This window comes from Myotis yumanensis, unplaced genomic scaffold, assembly GCF_028538775.1.
Source record: "Myotis yumanensis isolate MYYU_CA2020_CCGP unplaced genomic scaffold, mMyoYum1.0.hap1 SCAF_3, whole genome shotgun sequence".
NCBI classification, from domain to species: Eukaryota; Metazoa; Chordata; class Mammalia; order Chiroptera; family Vespertilionidae; genus Myotis; species Myotis yumanensis.
Genome location: NW_027223754.1, coordinates 195,362,829 through 195,387,306, shown reverse-complemented (window position 1 = coordinate 195,387,306; position 24,478 = coordinate 195,362,829). Strand labels below are relative to the sequence as shown.

Genomic DNA, 24,478 nt, shown 5'->3' with positions numbered 1-24,478 from the left:
TGCCTGCATCCCCCTCTCCGGCCTCTAGCTCAACTGCAAAAACCCAAAGGGACCCTGGGCCCTTGATAAATATTTGTCCAACGCGTGAATTGGTAAAGGCAAGGGAGGTGGCATATTTTGAAAGTCCATCCTCGCCCTCCCCACCCACCACACCTCGGTAGCCGCTGCTAGATAAAACTGTCTGCTCCTGGTGACTGTCACCTGCAGCAGCGCAGGACAGCAGGACGGCCTGGTTGCTATAGCCTCAGGGGCTGCAAATACGGCGGAGCCATGCCCAGGTACACGGTGCATGTGCGCGGAGAATGGCTGGCCGTGCCCTGCAAGGACGCGCAGCTCACGGTGGGCTGGCTGGGTCGCGAGGCCGTGCGCAGGTACATCAAGAACAAGCCGGACAACGGTGGCTTCGCCTCGGTGGACGACGTGCACTTTCTGGTGCGCCGCTGCAAGGGCCTGGGCCTGCTGGACAATGAGGACCCGCTCGAGGTGGCCCTGGAGGACAATGAGTTCGTGGAAGTGGGTGAGTGGCCGGAGGGGAGAGGCGCGAATGGATGCAGCACACATCCCGGGAGGTTGGGCTGCCATCCCCACCTGCTGGCTGTGCAGATGCTGCTAGGCCTCTGGGGGCCTTCGACCCTCACCCACACTACTGAAAAGGGGGGCGGGGGTAGGGGCAGGTCTATCCACCTTTTACAACAAGGCAACAGGCTCCCAGAGGACGCCACTTACCCAGAGTCAGTCAGGCTGCTAGTAAGAAGCCAAGAGCAGATGTGCACTCGGGACTGCAGGTCTGAATCCCTTCGCAGTAATTGAATTACTTTGTCCTATATAACTTAAATAAATATATATATATGTATATATATATATATATATATATATATATATACTTTTATTGATTTCAGAGAAGAAGGGAGAGGTAGAGAGAGATAGAAACATCAATGATGAGAGAGAATCATTGATCAGCTGCCTCCTGCACCTCCCTTCCTCCCCCCACCCCCCTCCACCTCCACCCCACCCCATGGAGCCCCAAACCCAGGGCATATGCCCTGACAGGGAATTGAACTGTGGCCTCCTTATTCATATGCTCAACCACTAAGCCACCGGGTGGTGTATGTAACTATTTTTATAAACTTAAAGGTGAAGCCCTTCAAAAGACCTTCACCAGATGAGAGGCCTGTGGCATAGAGGAGTTCAGATTTCAAACAAAATGAAGCTGGGATGGGACAGAGGTGGGGGTTAGGTCTTGAACTTTCATTTAAACCAGGGTCCTCGCCCGGCACCTGCATCTCTGCCCTTTGCTCTCCTTCATTGTAAAGATGCTAAGAGCACTTGAAAGTATCTGAAGTCACTTTAAAGCAGCCATTTTGATAGAATTCAAAGGCAATTGAAGGGCCGTCACTTCCTTGCTTTACCAGCAAGGCCAAAGGGGCTCTCCGTTGTGGTCTGTAAGGGGTCCTTCTTGTCTTCTTGTTTCAGTTATAGAAGGGGATGCCATGTCTCCTGATTTCATTCCATCGCAACCAGAGGGAGTTTACCTGTATCCTTTCCTGCAGATTCTGGGGGTACTCTGGGGGGGTCCCCCCGCCAGGGACGGGGCTGGGGCTGTGCCACACACTTCCCAGTAATTTCCTTTACCTGGATTCAGGTACAGCAAATACCGAGAGCCTGAAAAGGTAAGCGGTAAACCACTCTTTTTGTTAAGAAAATGAAGTCCCCCTCATTTAAGTAGGAGGAGGGCCAGCAAGATTTATGAGCAAACACTACCAATTAGGACAGGACTTTGTCCAGCTCCATGTTGTAGGAAAAAAACACTAGAAAAACAGTCCTTACTCAGCTTCCTCTTAAGTAAGGTGTCTTTTATGTTAGCACATTAATAGCAGTGATAAAAATCTCGGAAGTGGCCAAGTTTGGTTCTGCTTGAGGTTTCCCTATCTCTTGTTCGAGCAGCTAAGCTGTTCGGACTCACGGGGACCCCTTCCTTTGTGCAGTACATCGAATTAGACGGGGACAGCCTGACCACGGAGGATCTGGTCAACTTGGGCAAGGGACGCTACAAAATAAAGGTAAGGGGGAGGGACGGACGTCCTCTGACCCTTTTTGCCACCTGTGGACATCTTCCACGTGCTCCTCTCTGACCAATGTTTTCCTAGCTCACCCCAACTGCGGAAAAGAAGGTGCAAAAATCCAGGGAAGTCATAGACAGCATCATAAAAGAAAAAACGGGTATCTTTCCCCCCTTGTGTTATACAATTATTTTTATAGACTTAAAAAAATATGTCCTGCATCTAATTGGATGGTGTCTGTCTTTTATTCCAGTTGTGTACGGCATTACTACAGGTTTTGGGAAATTTGCCAGAACTGTAATTCCTATCAATAAGCTAGAGTAAGTTTGGCTCCTGCTCACACACATCCACATGCCACCTACCCCCATTTTTCAGATTCCTTTCAACAAGGGAGATATCATTTGACCCAATTTACAGATGAGGAGGATAAGGCTCGGGTTAATTTACACATGACTTGGTATTGAACTTATAGGCTTGCTGGTTTCTTCCACTGCCTCATGCCACCTCAGTGTCCCTCGAAAGATGTAACTGTCCCTCCCCTCACTTCCCCAGATGAGGGACCATTTTTATGACTATGAGTTTACCTCCCAGAAAACCCTGTCAACACTTTGATGAACCTTCTCCTTCTGGAACATTTTATATCACTTTTCTAAAGTCAATATCTACATGTTTCCAAACATTCTCCAATAGGTTTGAATGGCCACACACAACTTTTGATGATAGGAAAATCTCCTAATTCCATACTTAGATCATTTCTAACTTTTTGTTCTTAGAAACATGGCTATAATGAACCAACTAGTGCCTGGTCACGTCTTTAAGATACATTGCTAGAATTCTAGAAGTTTCTAGGTCAGATTAGAACGTGCACAGTAACAATAAGAAGATTATTTTCCCTTTCTCTTTCAGGGAGCTCCAGCTCAACCTCGTACGTTCACATTCTTCAGGTAAATCATTTGAAATGTTGGGTACCTCCTAGATCTTATTTGGTTAGCTGAATAAAGTACAGTGTGATGCATCCTGTAACAGCCAATATATTCCAGGGACTGGGTGCTTCAGGGGAGGGAGGGAAGCAGAAAGCAGCAGACAAGACCACCTTCCAGCTGAATCTCAGAAAAAGGAATAGGCCAAGTAGAGGGACAGGATTGGGACAGGAGCAGTGATGCTGAGAGTGGTGCACTCAGGACACAAAATTAGGGCTGAATGTCAGGGAATGAGCTGACCAGGATGAGGTGAGATTGTGAGGCAACTTGTGCTGAGGAGTCTGGACACTATTCTAAGGATGTTGGGTGGGGAGTGGGGGCTTGCTGAAGTGTTCCAAGAAGGGAAACTGAGAAGGCAAAAGTGGGGTTGCACCTTTGTCTGGAAGATGAGTCTTTAAGAAGCAAGAAAGTGAGGAGGGAGAGCAGTCCAACTCTGAGTTAAGAAGTGAAGAAAGACTTGAGAGATGGAGGCAGTCAGGAGGTAGAAGAGGTTTTGTTTTTCAATTGTTTTGTAGGTGTTGGGAAACCACTAATCCCTGAGAGATGTCGGATGCTCTTGGCTTTAAGGATCAATGTCTTAGCCAAAGGATACAGTGGCATTTCCCTGGAGACCCTCAAACAAGTTATCGAAGCATTTAATGGTAATGCAATGGATCCCTGACTGACCCTCCATTACCCTCCATTGAGGTTGGGCATGTCCCATAAGGTAGATCTGATGGCACTTCTGGGGCCCTAGAGTTCTGAGAATCTCCCAGGGTGAACTCTGGTCTGGAAGCTGGCCTGTGGGTGGCACTGCGTAATCCTATTGACAGTATTTAACAATTAGCAAAAACACTGCTATTCGGTGTCCGAGTTTACTTAGAAACCTATTGGGGACTTCCTACAGAATAGTACATGTCCTTTTATAAGTGGTGGTGAAATGGCAGACTAGGAATCTGGTACAAGTAGAGATTATGTGGCCTATGACTTTACCTCCCAGAAAACTCTGTCAACACTTGGGTGAACTTTCTCCTTCTGGAACATTTTATATCACTTTTCTAAAGTCAATATTTACATGTTTCCAAACATTCTCCAATAGGTTTGAATGGCCACACACAACTATTGGTCATAGGAAAAATCTCTTAATTCCATATTTAGATCATTTCTAACTTTTTGTTCTTAGGAACAAGGCTATAATGAACCAGCTAGTACCTGATCACATCTTTAAGATACATTGCTAGAATTCTAGAAATTTCTAGGTCAGATTAGAACATGCACATTAACAATAAGTGAAGGAGCAGAGGACCACAGAGGAAGAAGGTAATCCTCATGAGGATAGGGTTCCATATCACCTTTCCCCCACGAAGCCTGATCTTGATTGTTTCTCTATGTACAGTGTTCCTCACCCACATTCACACAGCAAATATGACTGTGTCTTGGCTAAAACCTATAATGCTTTCTGTTGTCCTTGAGTAATTGTCTTTCTCCAGGCATTTGTACTAGATCCTACTGGGGGAGGTGGGTCTCACTGGCAAAGTGAGCTTGACCAGAACGAAGTTCTCCTGGAATAACTGCTGTCTACTCCCTCCCAGCCTCCTGCCTGCCCTATGTCCCAGAGAAAGGAACTGTTGGTGCCAGTGGAGACCTTGCTCCACTCTCTCATCTTGCTCTTGGGCTAACTGGAGAAGGGAAGATGTGGTCTCCAAAGAGTGGCTGGGCTGACGCTAAATACGTAAGACTTTAACAACAATGTTCATCGGAAGGATTTTCCCTGGGCTGGACACCGGGTGTCCAGCATGCTTTATAACACTTAATCTTTACAGTATCTGAGTGAGGGGGCCACTGTTATTCCTATTTTATAGATGAAAAAACTGTAGCTTAGAAGTCAAACTAGACAAGGCTCTTAGCTCCCATACCCAGCTGTCAGCCTCTGGACTTGGTGATCACGTTGGTGAAAAGGTACAGCTGCCAGTGTTGATCCCAGGAATTTCTTCAGCACCTAAAACACTTCAGGTGCCTAGTTGAAGGTCACACGTCATCGCAGGTTTATTTAGTTGCCAGTCTCACAGGGTCTAAGCTGTGGATCATAGCACTCACTCTGTGGCAGTGGTTCTCAACCTTCTGGCCCTTTAAATACAGTTCCTCATGTTGTGACCCAACCATAAAATTATTTTCGTTGCTACTTCATAACTGTAATGTTGCTACTGTTATGAATTGTAATGTAAATATCTGATATGCAGGATGGTCTTAGGAGACTCCTGTGAAAGGGTCGTTCGACCGCCAAAGGGGTTGCGACCCACAGGTTGAGAACCGCTGCTCTATGGCCTCGGGAAAGAAAGTTCCTATTTCCCTGAAAGCTCCCACCTTGTGGCTAATTAGAAAGGCTTGCGTTTGATAAAGCTTTTTTTTTCTTCATTCATCCCCATATTCCATCAGAGCAGCACAAAGAATTATTTAAAGTGCCATCTCCGATCTACTGTTGAGAGGTCCCCTAACAGTAAGCAAAGGGTCGAGGACCAAGGAGGAGGGAGAAGTTAATGAAACAGATAATCCTTATGGGGATACAAGTTCCAGATCACCTTCCTTCCATGCAGACTCTTCTTGATCGTTTCTCTGTGTACAGTGTTCCCTGGGCCACCTTCACACAGCAAATCTGAGCATGTCCTGGCTAAAAACGACAGTGCTCCCCACTGTTCTTAGGAGAAAGTCTGAACTTAAAGTGGCGACAAGAGCCTTGTTTGTCATGTTCTCCTCCTCCTTCTTCCCTGGCAGGGTTCTCCATCACAGAAGCTGGAGGCTCCTTGCAGCTGGAATGTGCTGTGTCCTAGGCAGAGGGACCAGCACAGGTCCATGCCTCTCTTCCCCACTCACTCCGGTTCCTCTTCTGCTAAGTCCTCTGGGAAACTTCCCTCTCTGCTCTTCCAGTTCTTTTCCCTAATCCCCCCAAGTCTCCTTTTTTCCTCCTCTGTGATCTCCTACCTGATTAAGTCTCACTGACCGTACCCACTTCCTACCTCCTGTAGCACTTAACATCCTATTACTGTACTTGCCCTTGAGCTTGTCGGTCTCCATTTTTCCCACACCAGGCCCAGCCCAACACTCAGAACAATAGGTGGTCTAATAACCTGAGAAATTGACATAGCCAATGGTGCAGGCTCTCTCTTCCTTCTTCCCTAGAGGGACCTTAACTTATTGACTGTTTTTACTTCTTTTATTTCAGAGTAAGATCATTTGGCCCATTTCCCCTCAGGATTCTGTTCCTATCTATTAGGCCAACCATAACCCCTTCATTGGTGCCTACACACTTGCCAAACAAGTGAGAAGCCCTGCTCTGACAACCAATGTATCTGCCAGTGTTTAGATACGTAGGAGGACTTTCTGGGTTAAGCTTCGGAGGTAGGGATTATGGACAGACAGTCAGAAGCCCAGCCTTAGCACAGCACAGGTGTGCATATGTGCTCAGGAAGCCACAGGAGAAAGGTGAGTCACTAACGTGGACACTTAACACAAAGGACCTAGACGCTAGAGCCCCTCATTTAAGTATGAAAATCATTTGAAAGCAAAGTCTGCTTTCAGACTAAAGAACAGAACTAGAGAATAGACCAGAGATGATAAACAGAGCTAATCCATGTAGGTCTAATCTATATATATAACAGCCTAAGTGACCAAATGACTGAATGACTGGTCACTATGACTTGCACTGACCACCAGAGGACAGATGCTCAACACACAGGATTGGGCTCCCTCCTGTATGGATCTGGCCTGTGGGGATCGGGCTCCCTCCTGTCTGGATTGGGCCTGTGGGGATCAGGCTGAAACCTGCTACCCGACACCCACCCCCTTCCAGGGGTCCCAGATTGCGAGAGGGTGCAGGCCAGGCCAGGCCAAGGGACCCCACCAGTGCATGAATCCATGCACTGGGCCTCTAGTCTTTTATAAGACAGACCTTTGGGCTGAAAGATCTTTTATTGGGTTCTTCATTAAATTAGTAATTTTTACCCATTTTAATTTCTTAAATCATTCTTTAGGTCCTGGAAGCCCATGGATTGAAACCAATAGTTTTGAAGCCAAAAGAGGTAAGGATGTTCAAGGGAAATTTGTCCATGTCAGCAAGTCTTTATTTATACACTACTTTCCGTCTTAATGCCTGTCTCAGTGATTTATTAAAATAAAAATGGCTCACATGTTTGTTGAAAGTTGATCACTGAAGAAACAGCTCCTCCATCAATATTTTAAAAAATTCTTCATGCCACAAATGCTTAAGGGTTCTCTTATCTAAGAACTTAAACTTTAAATTGGCATCCCTAGGGATCCTTAAGAGACACTTTAATCCAGCATCTATTAGGATTCTCTAAGCCAAGAGTATTGACTAGAAATGTTTTAGTGTATCTTGTCTACAATGATGATAAATTAAAGAAGAAATGTAGCATAATTAAGATTTTATATGCCTTCCACACTGGAGCTGCTCTGCTGCCTTGAGAATGGGGATACTTAACAGCTATTCTATTTGCCAGATTTATAGTAGCAATTTCATGTAGAACGGCACTTAGTCCTCAAGTGCTTAAATAATCCTTACTGACCTGCACTTCAGAAAACATGAATAAACACCGTTTAACTGACTGGCTAACTTTCCTCTCATGAGAGCAAAAGACCAAATCAACTTGTACATAGGCTTGTTACAGAAATACAGTAGGCAACCTCTCTCCTCTACCCCAAAGGGTCTGGCGCTCATCAACGGGACGCAGATGATCACCTCCCTGGGCTGTGAAGCTGTGGAGAGAGCCAGTGCCATTGCGCGGCAGGCTGACATCGTGGCGGCCTTGACCCTGGAGGTGCTGAAGGGCACCACCAAAGCCTTCGATACCGGTCAGCATGGTCCCTCTGTTTGGTTGTTATTCATTCAACCAGAGCTAGTGGGGTGGGCTGGTTGAGGTCTTTAGACATGTGAGTGGTGGGGGTGAGTGGTAGGAAAGAAAGAGAAAACTCAAGAGACTATGGTGTGCCCAATACTGCTACAGTTTCTTCTAAATTCTGCCACACTCGACACTTGACATGGCCATGGTTTATAAATAGATGCTGATCCTGATAGTTAAGTAACCTGCCCCAGATCACCTAGGTCTGACTCTCATCAAACTAAGTGCTGTTTTAGGAAACTGTTTGCAGAGTTTTAGAACTACAGTAGGATTCAGTTTGCTCTCCTTTAGAAAATTGAGGGGGGGGGGGGGAGCGACAGAAGTGGTAGCTTACTTAGAAAGTAGTGGGTTTGATGCCCTAGCAGCTAGGTTTGGCTCAGTGGATAGAGCGTTGTCCTGTGGACTGAATGGTCCCAGGTTCGATTCCAGCCAGGGGCACATGCCCGGGTTGCGGGCTCAATCCCCAGTGGGGGGCATGCAGGAAGTGGCCAATCAATGATTCTCTCTCATTGGTGTTTCTATCTTTCATTCTCCCTAACTCTCTGAAATCAATAAAGAAATACATTTAAGAAAAAAAAAAAAAAAGAAAGTAGTGGGTTTGAAAGACTCTCTATTATTATATACTAGTGGCCCGGTGCAAATTCGTGCATGAGGGCGGTGAGGGGGGTGGGGGGGCTGTCCATCAGCCTGGCCTGTACCCTCTCCAATCTGGGACCCCTCGGAGGATGTCTGACTGCCGGCAGTCAGAAATCCCTCTCGCAATCTGGGACTGCTGGCTCCTAACCACTCACCTGATTGCCTGCCTGATCACCCCTAACCACTCTGTCTGCCAGCCTTCTCACCCCCAACTGTCCCCCCACCGGCCTTTTCACCCCCAACTGCCCCCCTTGCCAGCCTGATCACCCTCAACTGCCCCACACCAGCCTGCTTGCCCCCAACTGCCCCCCCTGCCAGCTTGATCACCCCCAACTGCCCTCCCCTCCTGGCCTGATTGTCCCTACCCAACTCTGCCTCGGCCCCGCCACCATGGCTTTGTCCAGAAGGACGTCTGAAAGGTCTCCCAGTCTAATTAGCATATTACCCTTTTATTAGTATAGATAGTAGGATAAAAAAAACTGTCTCAAAATCACTTAGTTAAATTAGACCACTATAGAGCTCCCTTCCATCATGAGCCTGAATCTTTTTAGGGTAGCCCGGTGTCTTGAGTGAATTCCCAGTAGTTGAATTCTCAACACATAATTTGCACTTGGAGATTTCAAAGAATAAAGACAATAAGGAATATCTTGCTTTTGGAGATAAGTTTCTACTGCTCAGTGGTGGTTAGGACCCCTGGGCCTTTTGAGGGCTGTGTCAGCACTGTGGATGGTTCTGAGCATCCATGGTAGCTCGTTCTAATAGAAGAGTTGCTCAGGCTTTTTCTCCTTCATCAATCCTAGACATTCATGCTGTTCGCCCTCATCCTGGGCAAATTGAAGTTGCTTTTCGGTTTCGGTCACTCTTGGACTCGGATCACCACCCATCAGAAATAGCAGGTCTGGGCATGTTTGTGTGAGTGAGCTTATTTGGTTTTGTGTTTTGTGGGGAAAAATTGATAACATGTTCCCTGCTGTTCCCTTCACCTTTCCACAGAGAGTCACAGGTTCTGTGACCGCGTGCAGGATGCGTACACCTTGCGCTGCTGTCCACAGGTAAGTCAGCAAACAAAAGTGTCCTTTCTCTCTCTCAATGCAGGTGGGAAGCAGAAAAAGAGGGAGGTGTTAGAAAATCATTTAATGGTCAGTTAGAATCCAAATTTTTTTTATAGCTTCTATTAAAAATTTTGTAGATCATACTTCCATTTGTCCCATTATTGTCCTTTCTATTCCATGTGATAAGCTTTTGAATTGCTTTGCTCAACCTTGAAGAGAAGTCCAACAGACATCTTGCTGTGTTGGTTTAGTGCCCTCACTTTTTCAATTTCTTAGTAACAACATTATTTTAACCAGTTAGTGGAGTTTTACTTGCTCTCCCTGTTAGATAGAACTAGGACCAGCCAGCCAGAGATGTTCAATAAAAATTCAAGTGCCCATCCATGGTATACCTTAGCTGCATTTAATAGGCAGACCTAAATAATGGTAAATAAATCTGTGAGGCTTAACTTTAAATAAAAAATGCAGATGACTTGGGTTAGCATGAGGTATCCTGTATCAATTTTACAACTCATTTGCATATGGTAATTAGTTGAATGAGAGATTAACTCAAGAATGCTTCTCAAGAATGAAACAATACAGGGTGGGGCAAACGTAGGTTTACGGTTGTTCAATAACACAAGAATAAACTCCGTGTTTCTCGTACTCACAACTGTAAACTTACTTTTGCCCCACCCTGTATTTCAGCTTGTGTCAAATTCCAGTCTACAGTGTCATAAAGAGTCCTCTCTAGAGGACTCACGTCCTGGTACTCAGCAAGTTCTATTCTAGCTAGTAGATCGAAAACCTCTACGGGGAAGAATTGCCAAATTAGATCTGCTATAGAAATACATCCCCCTTCCAAACATCCTGCTATTCTAACAGGGATATCAGACTCTATGTGACAGACAGTCTTCCATGTAGTAACTCATTTACTCATATTTTAGGTCCATGGTGTGGCGAATGACACAATAGCGTTTGTGAAGAAACTGATTACCACAGAACTAAACAGCGCAACAGATAATCCTGTATCTTTTGACGTTTACTAAACTATAGTCATAGAATTTCAGCTGGTAACTTTAAGATCTGAAGTGATCACTGTGCAGCAGCTCTGTCCTGTCTCCTGTCACTTCATTTCATAAACTGAGTACCTGAGGCTCAGAAGTTAAGGGACTTTGTCCAGATCCGAGCTGGGAGGTGGCAGAGGTAGGTCTCTGAACCTAATCTCAGGTTCAGAGTGGAACATGCCGAAGCTTCAAAATCGACCCATTAACAATGAAAGGGGGGTGGATTTCCAGCATTGACTGAGAGGTTTTATGAGGACATTTTCCCTAAAACCCACTGCTGGGGTTGTTGGTAGAAGGGAAGACCTATGTGCCAGGTGTGATTGTGGAGACCGGGGTAGGTAGCATGTATGTACACCTTCCTGGTTCCAGTAATGCCATGATGCTTTAGATAGAAGCAACCTTTAACATTTACCAAAGTGTTGGTCAAAGAGGCATGGTTTTCCATATCCCGAGGTTTTATTTCTGACATGGATTTGACTCAAATCGGTGTTTTCTGTGTTTGTACAAAGAGTAAGAACACTTCCATTTCTCAAAGACGGGGCCCAACTCCCTTTCCTGGTGTGGGTATCTCAGAGCCATCTTGTTTCTGCCATGGAATGCGATCACTCAGGGGTCACACTGGCAAAGTCTCCACAGAGACAATACTGCCTGTGAAGACCACCAAACCCTGTAGAAATCTGTTTCTCCTATCCCACGTCTGCCTCAAGTCTCAGCCCTGGAGAGAGTGCTGGATCAGCATCCCTGAAAGCAGCTCGCAGCCTGGGCTAGCACATGGGTCCACAGTAGCTGTGTGAGGTGTCTCTGGAGAGCTTACTTCAGGATGTGGGTTTTGCATCCTCTCGGATAGTTTCACAGTTAAGTCAAACCCACACTAAATAATCCTCAACTCACTAACCCACCTGTACACCATCCCACCTCCCAAAGGGAGTAGTTTTCCTGAACTCCAGGTTGTCATATCTCATCTATCTGTCCTGTACAGCAGACATATCTATTAGACACTTACATAATGTAGGTTGAAAGGATATCTTAGAGAGTAAAAATAACCAACACAAACCATTAATTTATTGGAAATGGGCGAGGAAATAATTCTGTACTAAATTCTCCCCCCACCACTTACCTCAGCAAAAATTTCAGCCAAAAGTCCTTTATTTAATGAAAGGGTTTTAATCCCTGATGAATTTTCAATTGCCTACTCTTTGGGAGTTCTCCTGCAATACTGGTGTTACCTGAAATAATGTTTTCCTAAGGTTTCTTTTGCAGATAAAGAGCACCTATTACCTAGTTACTAGATATGATGGGAGTTAACTTCTAATTGCTATAATCGAATAGCCAACCAACAAATTTGGAGCTAAAGAACAATAGAACATGCTTATGTTCTAAATTGGTGCAGAGATCACTCGCTATAAGGATTCAGAGAATGGAGAGAAGGCCAAAGGCCTGTGGTTGGGATGGGTTCATGGAGAAGAACAGGCGTGCGGTTATAATACATGGAAAAGGGCAACTCCAGACTTGATGAAGATCATGTAACACGTGCATCTCCAGCTCTTTGGAAGTCAGAACCCTTCTCACACAGAATGAGTCCCTGGTTGATATAATAGGTAGCGAATATTCTTTAGCCCAGTAGGTAAAAATTAGCTCTTTGGAACCTGGAAGAAAGGTCTGTCACTGCCTTTGTCTGTTGGTTTAAGTAAAGTGCGTGATGGAATGCAAAGATCCCTGAGAATATGAATATTCGGTGAGTCCAAAGTTGCCTCAGACCTAAGTGAGTTTACAATGGCTTCTTGGCTGCCCTTTACTGAGAATGCTGACACAGATCACTGCGTTAGAGAGTTTGCTTGGAAGTTTTCCCAAAATTGATTATTCCAGACAATTTGCTGGTTGGGCAGCAATGTCTTCCAGTCAGTAGGTTTTCTATGGAGCACAAGCTCACAGGGCCCATTGAAGAAACAGAATTTGCTTTTACACTGGTGTCTGGTCTCTGCTCTTAGTTTCAGGTTATAAACTTTTCAAGAGCAACTACTACCCACCAGATTAGCACAGTTATGATACTTGAGAATCTCTAATCTCAAGAGAAAATAGCATTTTTATGCCTTGTGTTTCTTTGGCCTTGACTTGGGTATACACAATTCTTCTTCAAGATTGTGTGTGTGTGTGTGTGTGTGTGTGTGTGTGTGTGTCCCTTTATGTCAACAACTGCTTGGGGACTCTCTCTCTCCACATTTTACAAGGGCTGCCACCTCAGGGTGTTCAAACCTTAACCTATTTTGAAAGATGGTCTTTGCCAGCCGGGGAGAGACCATTTCCGGAGGAAACTTCCATGGTGAATACCCAGCCAAAGTAAGCTATTTTTAGAATTGCTGCTGCCCCTGAAAGCATATTACAATACAGGCCAACTGAACTGAGACGCTCTTTCAGGCCCTGGACTATTTGGCCATCGGTGTCCATGAACTTGCTGCGATTAGCGAAAGAAGAATTGAAAGGCTCTGTAACCCCTCCCTCAGCGAGCTGCCCGCCTTCCTGGTGGCTGAAGGCGGTCTGAACTCTGGATTCATGATAGCCCACTGCACAGCCGCAGCCCTGGGTAAGGACACTGCCCTTTGCCCAAGCCTGTCCATTGAAGGGCCCCTCCATTTTACCTGAAAATATCGAATGTTATCTTTGAATGAAATCTAATTTTCTCAACACCTCCATCTGCATCTTACCTCTCTTCATACAAACGCAGCAGGTTGTCTCTTTAATATTTTTAAGAAAAACATGTAAGACAAAACCTAAACAATATTATACTGACACATAATAATACACGAGTGAGATTGTAAACAATGAGGTTTCCACAACTTCTCTGCAGGAAACAATTTGACATCATATGAACTTTATTTTTGTAACTTTCCCCCCAATCTCAATTTGAAGACCATACGAAAGAAAAAGATGTTCATAATTGATGATGAAATGTGAACTGATCTAAATAATTAAACTTTGGATACATTTCATTAGGTATACCAACCACTACACATGTGATTACAACATGCAACAAGGAAGTGCTAAGGGCTTCACTTATAGTCACTCTCTTAATCGTCACAACAATATCATGGGGCAGGTACTATTATCACCTCCATTTTACAGATGAATACCTGAAAATCTGAGAAGTTGAGTGTCTTACCCGCACTTGCACAGCTCGTAAGAAGCAGAGAATTCAAACACAGGCATTTTGGTTCTCAAATCTGTGCTCTCATTTCAATTAATGAGGTTCTCATTTTAATACTTAATCCTAAAATGTGGCTGCCAAATTTAACAAATAGGAATGCAGGATATCCAGTTAAATTTGAATTCTTTGGGACATACTTGTACTAAAACTTATATTTTTTTAATCTGAAATTTGATTTAACTGAACATCCTGTATTTCTATCTGGAAAACCTGCCCAAGAGGCAGGATAGCATGGTGGTTCATTAAGAGCATGGAGTCTGGGTTCGAATCCTGGCTCTGCCATTTACGGTGTGACAAGGAACAAGTCTCAGTCTTGTTGCCCTCAGTTTACTCCTGTGTAAAATGGGCATGATAAATTTACCTAGTGGGGCTGTTTTGAGGATTAAATGAATTAATGCAGATAAAACCTTAGAACTAAAACTGCTGCTATTCCTCCTAATCCCTTCATCACCTAAGCCTCACACTAAAACTCAACACAAATAACCAACAAAGGGCCATTGAATTCATTTTCTCCTCTGTCCGGTATCTTCTACTTGCTCATTAAACTATCCTTTTACCTGCGTATTAAAATATCCTTTCAAAGGGCAACGGGTTCTCCTATTAATGTGGTGGGGTGGGGGCGGGGGGGAGGTAGTTGATTTCTACAGAATATTATATACTTTTGGAAGCCCCGTATGAATGTTAGCTTCCCAAGCTGCCTAATGACGTTGCTCAGCTTGCTTTCGTTATAATGAACCTTTTTCTTTTTTTTTGGCCCTTTGTACGTTATGTTTCTGAACAAGCCTCACCACAGCCTGCTGATCCATGTAGCTGGTTTAGGGGTCTTAGGTTGCAGTGCTGGGACCTGAAAGTCTTGGGCAAGCCCGTTTATAGCTAGATTATCTCAGGTGGGCTCCTTATAGCATGCAGAACAGTGACACTTCACTCTGAGCCACTCTCAGCGTCATAGAAAGGGGGAAGGGGGAAGACTCTGAATTTGACCTCTCCTACTGGAGAGAAGGAATTCTGTAACCTAGTCCTTGCTACTTAAAGTATCATCCTTGGACCAAAAGCAGAGCCATCACCTGGGAGTTTGTGAGAACAATAGTATCTCAAGCCCCACCTGAAATGCAACATTTGCATTTTAATGAGATCTAGTGATTCATATGCTTGATAAAGTTTGAGAGACATCAATCTAGGTAATCTCTAGGATTGCCTCACCTCCCTAAGATATGTTATCTCTGGCATACATCAAGCCTCCTCTGGTGACACAATCAAATTGTCCTCAGGTACCTGGAAGTGAGCACGTATCTCCCTGATATGCTAAATGCTTTCATTGTTTTCAACTTGGCTTTGTGATGTTTGGGTTCCCATCCAGTGTTAGAACTCATGATAGCTTTAGAGTCTCATGTTAGGGAAAGCACAACATGGTTCCTTCCCCAAAGTAACTTTGGACCATGTGGTGCTTGGATAACCACCAAGAGCTCCTGGAGTGGATGCCATGGAGCACTTTGGGAAAACATGTGTCATCTGGACAGTTTTTCCTGTTCGAACATAATTAACCTAGCGCTGACCTCTTGCAGTTTCTGAGAGCAAGGCTCTGTGCCACCCCTCGTCTGTGGACTCCCTCTCCACCAGCGCTGCCACGGAGGACCACGTCTCCATGGGAGGATGGGCAGCGAGGAAGGCCCTCCGGGTCATCGAGCACGTGGAGCAAGGTAACCCCAGCCACGCCGGGATCCTGGGCCTCACTGATAAATGAATGACTCACCAGTGGTCCTCAAAGTGGGGTCCCCACTGGCAGCATCAGCATGACCTGGATCTTGTTAGAAAGGCAGATCCTCAAAGCCCCTCCCAGCCCTGCAGGGTGAGAGACTCTAGAGAGCAGGGCAGAGGAATCCGGAGGCAGCCAGCCCTCCAGGTGATTCTCATGCTGGAGATTCAGAACCACTCCTGCTGCCTAAACTGGTTCACCTGCTGGCTTTTTAAAAAAAAAAACAAACACAAGACTTTCAAAACATATTCAAAGTGGGGAGATTAGTACCATGAACCTCATACACACCTCACTGATTCAACAGCACATCTGCTTTATTTTTTCTCTTCTCAACCTATTTTCAAAGAAATCCATTATATAATTTTCTTCCTGCATACTTTAACGCTTAACGCCAAGTTGAAAACAATGAAAGCATTTAGCATGTCAGGGAGATATGTGCTCACTTCCAGGTACCTGAGGACAATTTGACTGGTTGTGTCACCAGAGGAGGCTTGATGTATGCCGGAGATACATATCTTAGGGAGGTGAGGAGATCCTAGAAATTACCTAGATTGATGTCTCTCAAACTTTATCGAGCATATGACTCACTAGATCTCATTAAAATGCAAATGTTGCATTTCAGGTGGGGCTTGAGATGCTATTGTTCTCACAAACTCTGATGCCACCAGAATGCCATCATCACAGCCTGTCTTGGTATCACCATTGAGTACACATTCAAATTCTCCCAATTATCTCAGTGTCTGTACAGTGGGTTTGTTCAAATCAGGATGCAAGAGCCACATTTTAAATTTGGCGGTCAAGGTTTTAAGCTTTTTTTTATCCAGAACTGTGCCATCTCCCCCCTCCCCCTACTTCGCCCGCCCCCCCCGCGCCCCCCCACTTCATTCCACTGACCAGCTGAAAAAAACAGGTCAGTTTTCTGATAGAGACCGGGATTCTGGACTCACCTGTTAGCTTCCTTGTGGTGGCTCTCTGTCCTATGCGTTTCCTGTACGTGGCGGTTGGCCCTAAAGGCTTGACAAGCCTGAGATCCCACCATTTTGGCAAAGGTACTTCACAGGATGTTAGGCCTTCTGCTCCCCGACCTCTTAATTACTGCTTGTTTTTGTTTTTTTAAAGAGAAATTGCCTTCCTTTAGGACTTATGTTCTAAGTTCCTAAGTTTTTGCAACTGTATTCAAAGCAGTTGGCTGATAAAAGGCTATCACTATTTTAAGATAAATGAGAGAGTTAAATATTCTTTTTGTTTGTAACAGCTGTATTGAGGTATAATTTACAAATTCTCCCAATTATCTCAGTGTCTGTACAGTGGGCCTCAATCACATCCCCAGATGGATCTAGAATACCTAGAAGTGTGTTTGGCACAGACATGGTGCTCGGATATTTACATGACAATAAAGTTGGCCTAGAGGTCCAAATTATAGATCTAGCTCATCTGATGCAGTTCTATACATTTATATCAGGTGCAGTTTAGAAAAAGAATTGGTATTTTCAAGCAGGTGTACTGTCAGTTAAGTTTGCTTTGTTTCAGATCTTAAACAAATACCTACAAATCTTGGAACCCAGTGGTGCTGGATAGAAACTCGAAAGCGCCTAGTGATTCCTTGTCGCATAAGGGGCACAGAAAGAGGAGGGTTCTGCCTGGATTAACCCGTGAATGAGATACTCTTCCTCTCTGCCCGCTTGGAAATTAGGGTCTAACCAGCGAGGCGGACATTGGACAACAACTTGGCAACTCTCTGTAGCACTTAACAAAATTCCCACCAAATACTAGAGTCTGAAGCCACGAGAGAAGGCATCTCCAAAGAAGTATTTAAGATGAGGACCTGAACAACAACTAGGGCCGGCAAAGTGGGAGGAGAAGCGCAGTGGTAGTTTCGTAAGGGAAGGGGTGTGCACAAAATAAACCGATCTGAGATGCATGGAGATGAGAGTGCAAGACATCCAAGTCCCAGTTTCTAGAATTTCAGTTGTAGTGGACTTGGGAGCTTTTGAGTTTGAAAGCTCGAAAGGGACATTACTTAGGGTGGGGCCAAACTAGGTTTACAGTTGGGAGTACACAAAACATGAAGTCTATTCTTGTATTATTATTGATGAATAATTGTATTCGTTTCCATACAAACAACTGTAGACTCAGTCCCAGGGCAACCAAAGATTCATTTGCTCCTTCATCGGCTCCATCCACTTCTGTCATTCATAGCCCTCAAGCAGGAGGTCGGACTTTCACCAGTCACCCCTCCTCCTTTCTCGTTTCAGTGCTGGCCATCGAGCTGCTGGCAGCCTGCCAGGGCATCGAGTTCCTACGCCCCCTGAGGACAACCACTCCCCTGGAGAAGGTCTATGACCTCGTGCGCTCGGTTGTCAGGTAAAGTCTGTCGTCATGGAAGTGACACGGTCTCAGAACCGTGAGCCCTGGCAGTGCTCATGTCTGGCTGATGACTTGGTTTGCGTTCTCTGCAGGCCCTGGATAAAAGATCGCTTCATGGCTCCAGACATCGAGGCAGCGCACAGACTGCTTGTCGACCAACAGGCAAGCTGACTATTCGGCTTTTTTCTTGGTTTGGGGTCATTACGGGAAAGTAAAGTGGAGTGGGTCCTGGAGAAACATTGTCTTATTCATTCATTTTCTGGCTATTCCCTGGAATGAACAAAAGGGTACTTATGCAATTTGCAAGGCCACCAAGAAGCTATTGGATAAACTCTTAGGTGTCCCATGTGGCACCCAAACATTGAGTGTCTAAGGATTGGAAGCAAAAATAAATTTTAAACGGAGCTTTGGAACAAGTATTTGCGGGGAGAAAATGAGATGAAAGGTTCATGGATCCCCTTCACCAAGAATGTACTCTTTCATTCAAAAGTACTTTCTCATTTTTTAAAAATATCTTTTTATTGATTTCAGAGAGGAAGGGGGGAGAGAGAGAGAGAGAGAGAGAGAGAGAGACATCAATGATGAGAATCATTATTCAGCTGCCTCCTGCGTACCCTCCACTGGGGACCGAGCCCGCAACCTGGGCATGTGCCCTTGACCAGAATTGAACCTGGGACCCTTCAGTCCCCAGGCCGAAGCTCTAGCGGCTAGACTAGAGCCAAACCAGATAGGGCACTGTCTCTTCTTATAATGCCATTACCACCACCACCTGGTCCAATGCCTGCATAGATCTGGAGAGAAAACAAAGTCCCAGGTTTTTGCTTCAAAGGTCTGTGAGTCTGTCTGGTGCTCTGGTGTGTCCCACCCATCACCCTGGTGACATACGGTTCCCTTCACTACTGATTTCCTCTGGCTGCATTGACTATAAACTCATCTGATAAAGACAGTTGCCTTAGCATGCTGACTCATTTTTTAAAGTTCTTTAAACATTTTGTAGTAATTTGTGAATATCCTGTTGCTTAAAATTGCTTGATTTCCCCTGAAATCATTGCTCTGCTCTTGGGGAAGGATTTTTCCCTTTGATCTTCATACATTTTTTGAGGTGATACAGAAGAAGAAGGGAGGGGGGGCGGTGGAGGGAAAGGCCCCTTGGCTGTCAGCAGCAATCAGGTAAAAAAACGACAAGTAGCTATAAACCAAGAACAGGGCCTTCATTTGAGAAGGTGTTATGCTTGAAAGAACAGATTGCTGGGCCTGAGGCAGTGCTTCTCAAACTGTAGTGTGCCTGTGGATCTCCTGGAAATTGGGTGAAAATGCAGATTTGGACACAGTGGGGCTGACATTCCAACTTGTCCCCAATGATGCTGGTGCTGCTGGTCCAGTGGCCACTTTGAGGGTCTCAGAGACAGAGCACACGAGACAGGGAAATAGAGCAGATGAGGAAATCCACTGCTTTTTATCATTGGAGGTTTGCTTGAGAAAACACACAGTCAGACCCTGAGCAACTTTCCTTAATTCTGTCCACACCGAATTCTCTAGGTTTTGTTTGTTTTTAGGCTTGTTTGGCTTTAGAAGAGCAAGCAGCTGAAAGCCTTCATGGTAACTTCAGAGAAGTTTTGGACTTTGTGTTTTAAAAGCTTTGAATGTAACCAGAGACCAATCGACACTGATTGTGTGTTAAATGCCTAATCATAAAAGCAAGCAAACAGCTGCAACAACTGTCTTCATCAGATAATGTTTTGTCTTCAGGTGAAGTTGATGTTTAATGGCATATGAAAACAATGTTGTCAACATTTCGGTCTCATCCTTGTTTCTCAGGTGTGGGAAGTAGCTTCACCATACATCGAAAAATACAGAATGGAGCATATTCCTGAATCGAGACCTGTTTCTCCGACGGCCTTTTCCCTGGAGTCTCTGCGCAGGAAATCCAGCAGTATCCCAGAGTCAGCGGAGCTTTGAAGGGCTTTGCCGTGGGATGTAGATCAGCTGGTACTTAGTTTGACAGCAAGCAGCACTGTGCTGAAGGAGAGGCCTGAGAACTTTGTTTAGGTAGATCAATTCATTGTATAATTCAGTTCTTCTAAAACCTACTTTGGCTAGACCGGTGGCAGGAATACGGTTGCTAACTCTCACACTGCGTTCTTGTTGGTCTGGTCTGAGGTGCAGCAGGGATTATAGGAGTTTTTTGGGTTTTTTTCTTTAATGCTATCTCACTCTTAAGGGTGAGAAGAGCACCCACACTGCATGGGTCTTTTACTCTTAACATTAGAGCAACTCACACCTTGAAACAGACTGATGGCATTTTTCCAAAAACATTAGACTTTAGAAAATCTTATTTGTTTGTTTGTTTGCTTTGACAAGTTCTCCACTAGTTAACTCTGGCTGATCGTACTATGCTATGACTAGTGTTCCTTAATACATCTTCATAAACAACTCCTTTTAAATCTTAATTTGTCTTTAATTTGCTTTTTCTTCTACTAATGGAATCATAGAAAAGAATAGCTGATAGGTCAACAACAGTTCTGTGTAAAGGGATTAAGGATATAAAATTGCTTTTGGAATGTCTCTTACTGAACTGCGTATTTCATATTTATCAATTATCACTACACATATCCAAAAAGGACTCGATGCTTAAACTAGAGTTGGAGGTTAGTATGATCACTTTTTTGCTATATGTTAGCACTCAAGTCACATTCTTTATTTTTATTTTATTTTATTAAATTTGTTGAGATGAAATTTACACAATTATATAGGTTTCAGGTGTACAATTCTATAACACATCATCTGTATATTGTATTGTTTGCTCACCACCCCAAGCCAAGTCTCCTTCTCGATTCACATTCTTATAATAACCCTGTGTTAAGCCTCCTCATTTCACAGACAAAGAATCTGTTGTTCAGAAGTTAACCAACCCCTCTCTGTAATGGTGACCATTAACATGAAGCCCCATTGACAAAAATCAGACGGGGCCCTAGAATGTATTACCCAATATGTTTCTTCCCCAAAAAAGGGCCTTCTAGGAAGGCAAAAGTGTACTTTCCCAGATGAAGGATAGGTCAGATGCCCTCTAGGCTTCTAATATCTGTGACTTTGCACCCCTCCCACGCAAATGTTGAAAGAACATCTAGTGCAGGAATCTGAACCTATAGCTCTAAAACCTACAGCTGGTTAAGCAAGGACAGACACACTTGCCAGATTGCCAAGCCAATTACAGCCTAAAATGGGACCACCAGCAAATTTCACAATAGTTTTCACTTTAGATTGCAGCCTGTCCAGAGGAAGGTGGAGACAGAAGTCAGAACTACCACCTACAGCAATTCAGAGAACAGAAAAGGCTGAGGAACCTGTTCTTGATGCTGTTCTTGCTAAAATGTGAACACACACACACACACACACACACACACACGAAGTTTATTGATTCTTACCCAGGAGCAGCAGCTGAGCCAGCTGTCTGATGACTGTTTTTCACTCCTGTTTGGGGGGGTGCTGGGTCCCAAACATCCCCAGGGTCTTCAGGGGCCCTTTTTCATTGAGCTTTTTAAAAAATATTTTTAATTGATTTTTTTTTGAGAGCGAGGAAGGGAGAGGGAGAAAGAAACATCCATGTGAGAGAGGAACATCTATGGGCTGCCTCCTGCAAGCCCTCTACTGGAGATCAGGCCCATAACCCAGGTATGTGCCCAGGATTCAAACTGGCAGCCTTTCCTTGTACAGGACAATGCCCAACCAACTGAGCCACACCAGCCAGGGCTGTCATTGAGCTCTTTCAGTAACTGACATCACATGCCTTCAAGAGAATGTCAAGGTATATGTAGAATAAACTCATTGTCTCATGTTATCACTGGATTCTTAGATTTTTTAAATAGTTTACCACCTCTTTAGGGAAAGGCTATTCTAACTGCAGTTAATCAAGTTTCTGAAAGAGGTAGTCGATGAATGTTTGCCCATGAAAAAGTATCTTTAGAAAATGTGGTTGACTTAGTCTTTCTTTTTCCCATTGAGTAGCAGCAAAAGAGTGAGAGGCACTGTGATGTCCTCCCCAGCAGGCTCACCTGGCTTCTTCACCTGCTGACAGAGGGGAAACCTCAAAGTACAAGGACTTTTCCAGCTTCTTCTGTTTCTGTTGGTCAGAGCAAGTCAAGGTCAACTTGGGAGAGAAGTACTCAAGGGCATGGGCATATGATTTGGGGGTCATTACTCTATCAATCTACCACATACATAAAATCCCGTACATGACCTGAAATTTGTGGGGGAGAAAAAAAAAGATAATTTTCATACTACTTTAAACTTGTACCTCATTTCTGGAACTGGTCACTGGATTATTATATTTTTACTAGTGGCCTGGTGCATGAAATTCGTGCGGGGGGGAGAGGGGGGTGTCCCTCAGCCAGGCCTGCACCCTCTCCAATCTGGGACCCCTCAAGGGATGTCCAACTGCTGGTTTAGGGGATCGGGCCTAAACCGGCAGTCGGACATCCCTCTCGCAATACGGGACTGCTGGTTCCTAACCACTCACCTGCCTGCCTGCCTGATCACCCCTAACTTCCCCCCTCCTGCCAGCCTGATCACCCCCAACTGCCCCCCCCTGCCAGCCTGATCGCCCCCAACTACCCCCCCTGTCAACCTGCTCACCCCCAACTGCCCTCTACTCCTGGCCTGATTGCCCCTAACCGCCTCTGCCTCGGCCCCGCCACCATAACTTTTGTCCAGCAGGTCTCCCGGTCTAATTAGCATATTACCCTTTTATTAGTATAGATTAAGCCTTCTAATTACCTCATAAATCACATGATCACTGCATTTGGGGGGGTTACTTCTGTTGAAGGTATTTATTAAATTTAAACATTGGCAACACACACACACACACACACACACACACACACACACACCTGCCTGACAAGTATGGCTCAGAGTTTGAGCATCCACCTATGAACCAGGAGGTCATAGTTTGATTCCCGGTCAGAGCACATGCCCAGTTTGTGGGATCAATCCCCAGTGTGGGGCATGCAGGAGGCAGCCAATCAATGATTCTCTCTCATTGATGTTTCTATCTCTCCCTCTCTGAAACCAATAAAGATATATTTAAAAAACAACAACATATAAACCAACAACAACAAAAAAGAGTTGGTGGAAATTCATTTCAGCTCAGGGCATAGGCCTGGTTTGTCTCAAGGTATTCCATTCTCTTTGCTTAGTGATTAGTTCAAGGAAGGGCTGAGGTTGCAATTTGGGCCAATGAGACAGAGAAGAGTTTTACTAGAGGCTTCAAGAATTTGTTTTCTCTCCTGAGAACCACAAGAGCCATCCTTTCTCACCCTCCTGCTGGATCTTAATGGGGAGGCATAGAGCACCCACGCTGTGGGTAGCCATCCTGACTCAAGGGAGAAGATACTAGTAGCCGTGGGGTGACACCAACACCAGATGGCAAAGCAGAGGGAAGGAAGGAATCTGGGTCTTTAGCATTATTGAGCTTCCAGATAAACCAGTCCTCAGCCTGCTCTTCCTGTGAAATTTCCAAGGGTGAACCAGTGACCTTCCTCATCCCTTAAGCCAGTTTTGGTAAGATTTTGGTACTTGTAGCTATTAGCATTCCACCTTCCATGGCCACTGTTTGGGAGGTGCTGTTCCAGAGCTGTGGTGCGTCAATATAGCATGTGGCCCAATGTGGAGCACAGAGTAGAGTGTTCACATCTCACTTTCCACCTGGACATCTAGCCCAGAAGGTCTCCCACTCTCTCCGCCAAGGGGCTAGTTCAAAGTATCTTGCCAGAGTCCACTCGCACAACAAATATTTGAGTGCCTGCTATGCACACGGAAGCCAGATTACTCTTTCTACAACAACACTCTTGGCCTGGTCCTAACCTACTCAAAAATGCCCGGTGGCTTCCCCTGACTTCACAATGAAGTTCTGGCCAGTAAGCCTGACACTCAAAGCCCTGTGAAAGCTGACCTCACCTTCTAGTCTCAGCTCCCCCCTGAGCTCTCTACTGTAGGAGGACTCATCACCTGTCTTCTGAACACTTCATGATGTTCCATCTTGGACCTTTCCCTCTCATCATAATCCGCCCAACCTCCAAAGCCGAGGATGGCAATCCCACCCCCATCCAACCTTGAAACTGTCTTTTTGCTTGGTTTTACTTTAACACTTGACTCCCCCATGAGCATCATCCTTTGACATTACATCAAGGAACTCATATGTTCTTTCCTATCAATAGAATAACTGCATCCCTAGGTTGGCCTGCTTAGTGTATTCTGACAAGTCATTTTTACTATGATGATCTGTATGCTTGTGCAACCATTCATTAGTTCATTTATTGATCACCTGCTATGAACCAGTCCTCCATACTATATCCTGGGGACACAGCGAGGTCCCTGCCCTCTACTAACTCACTTCTCAAGAGAAAGACAGTTATTTCAATGACATAATGACTGTATTCGAGGTAAGGGAGCATGGTGGGGTAGGGGGCGACTAGTTCTGATTTCCCACCTAGAG

At 44.9% G+C, this 24,478-nt stretch overlaps 1 protein-coding gene across 1 annotated transcript; it reads left to right on the top strand.

Annotated features, from left to right (window-relative positions):
* The first annotated feature begins 270 nt into the window (after window positions 1-270).
* Window positions 271-20,549, top strand: HAL (histidine ammonia-lyase). The gene is made up of 20 exons (XM_070407938.1): window positions 271-517; window positions 1,474-1,534; window positions 1,643-1,670; window positions 1,986-2,060; window positions 2,148-2,220; window positions 2,314-2,380; window positions 2,967-3,004; window positions 3,556-3,681; window positions 4,612-4,751; window positions 7,048-7,095; window positions 7,738-7,885; window positions 9,369-9,464; window positions 9,562-9,620; window positions 10,547-10,627; window positions 12,938-13,003; window positions 13,082-13,247; window positions 15,431-15,565; window positions 17,877-17,985; window positions 18,081-18,150; window positions 19,807-20,549. The coding sequence occupies exons 1-20, from the start codon at window positions 271-273 to the stop codon at window positions 19,945-19,947; spliced, it is 1,974 nt and encodes a 657-aa protein (XP_070264039.1). The 3' UTR covers window positions 19,948-20,549.
* The last annotated feature ends 3,929 nt before the right edge of the window (window positions 20,550-24,478 follow it).

Excerpts from the sequence above, each read along its gene's own strand:
- HAL (XM_070407938.1), top strand. The coding sequence starts at position 271 with ATGCCCAGGTACACGGTGCATGTGCGCGGAGAATGGCTGGCCGTGCCC. Across the intron at positions 1,671-1,985 it reads AATACCGAGAGCCTGAAAAG|TACATCGAATTAGACGGGGA; the intron begins GTAAGCGGTAAA and ends TCCTTTGTGCAG. Across the intron at positions 2,221-2,313 it reads CATCATAAAAGAAAAAACGG|TTGTGTACGGCATTACTACA; the intron begins GTATCTTTCCCC and ends CTTTTATTCCAG.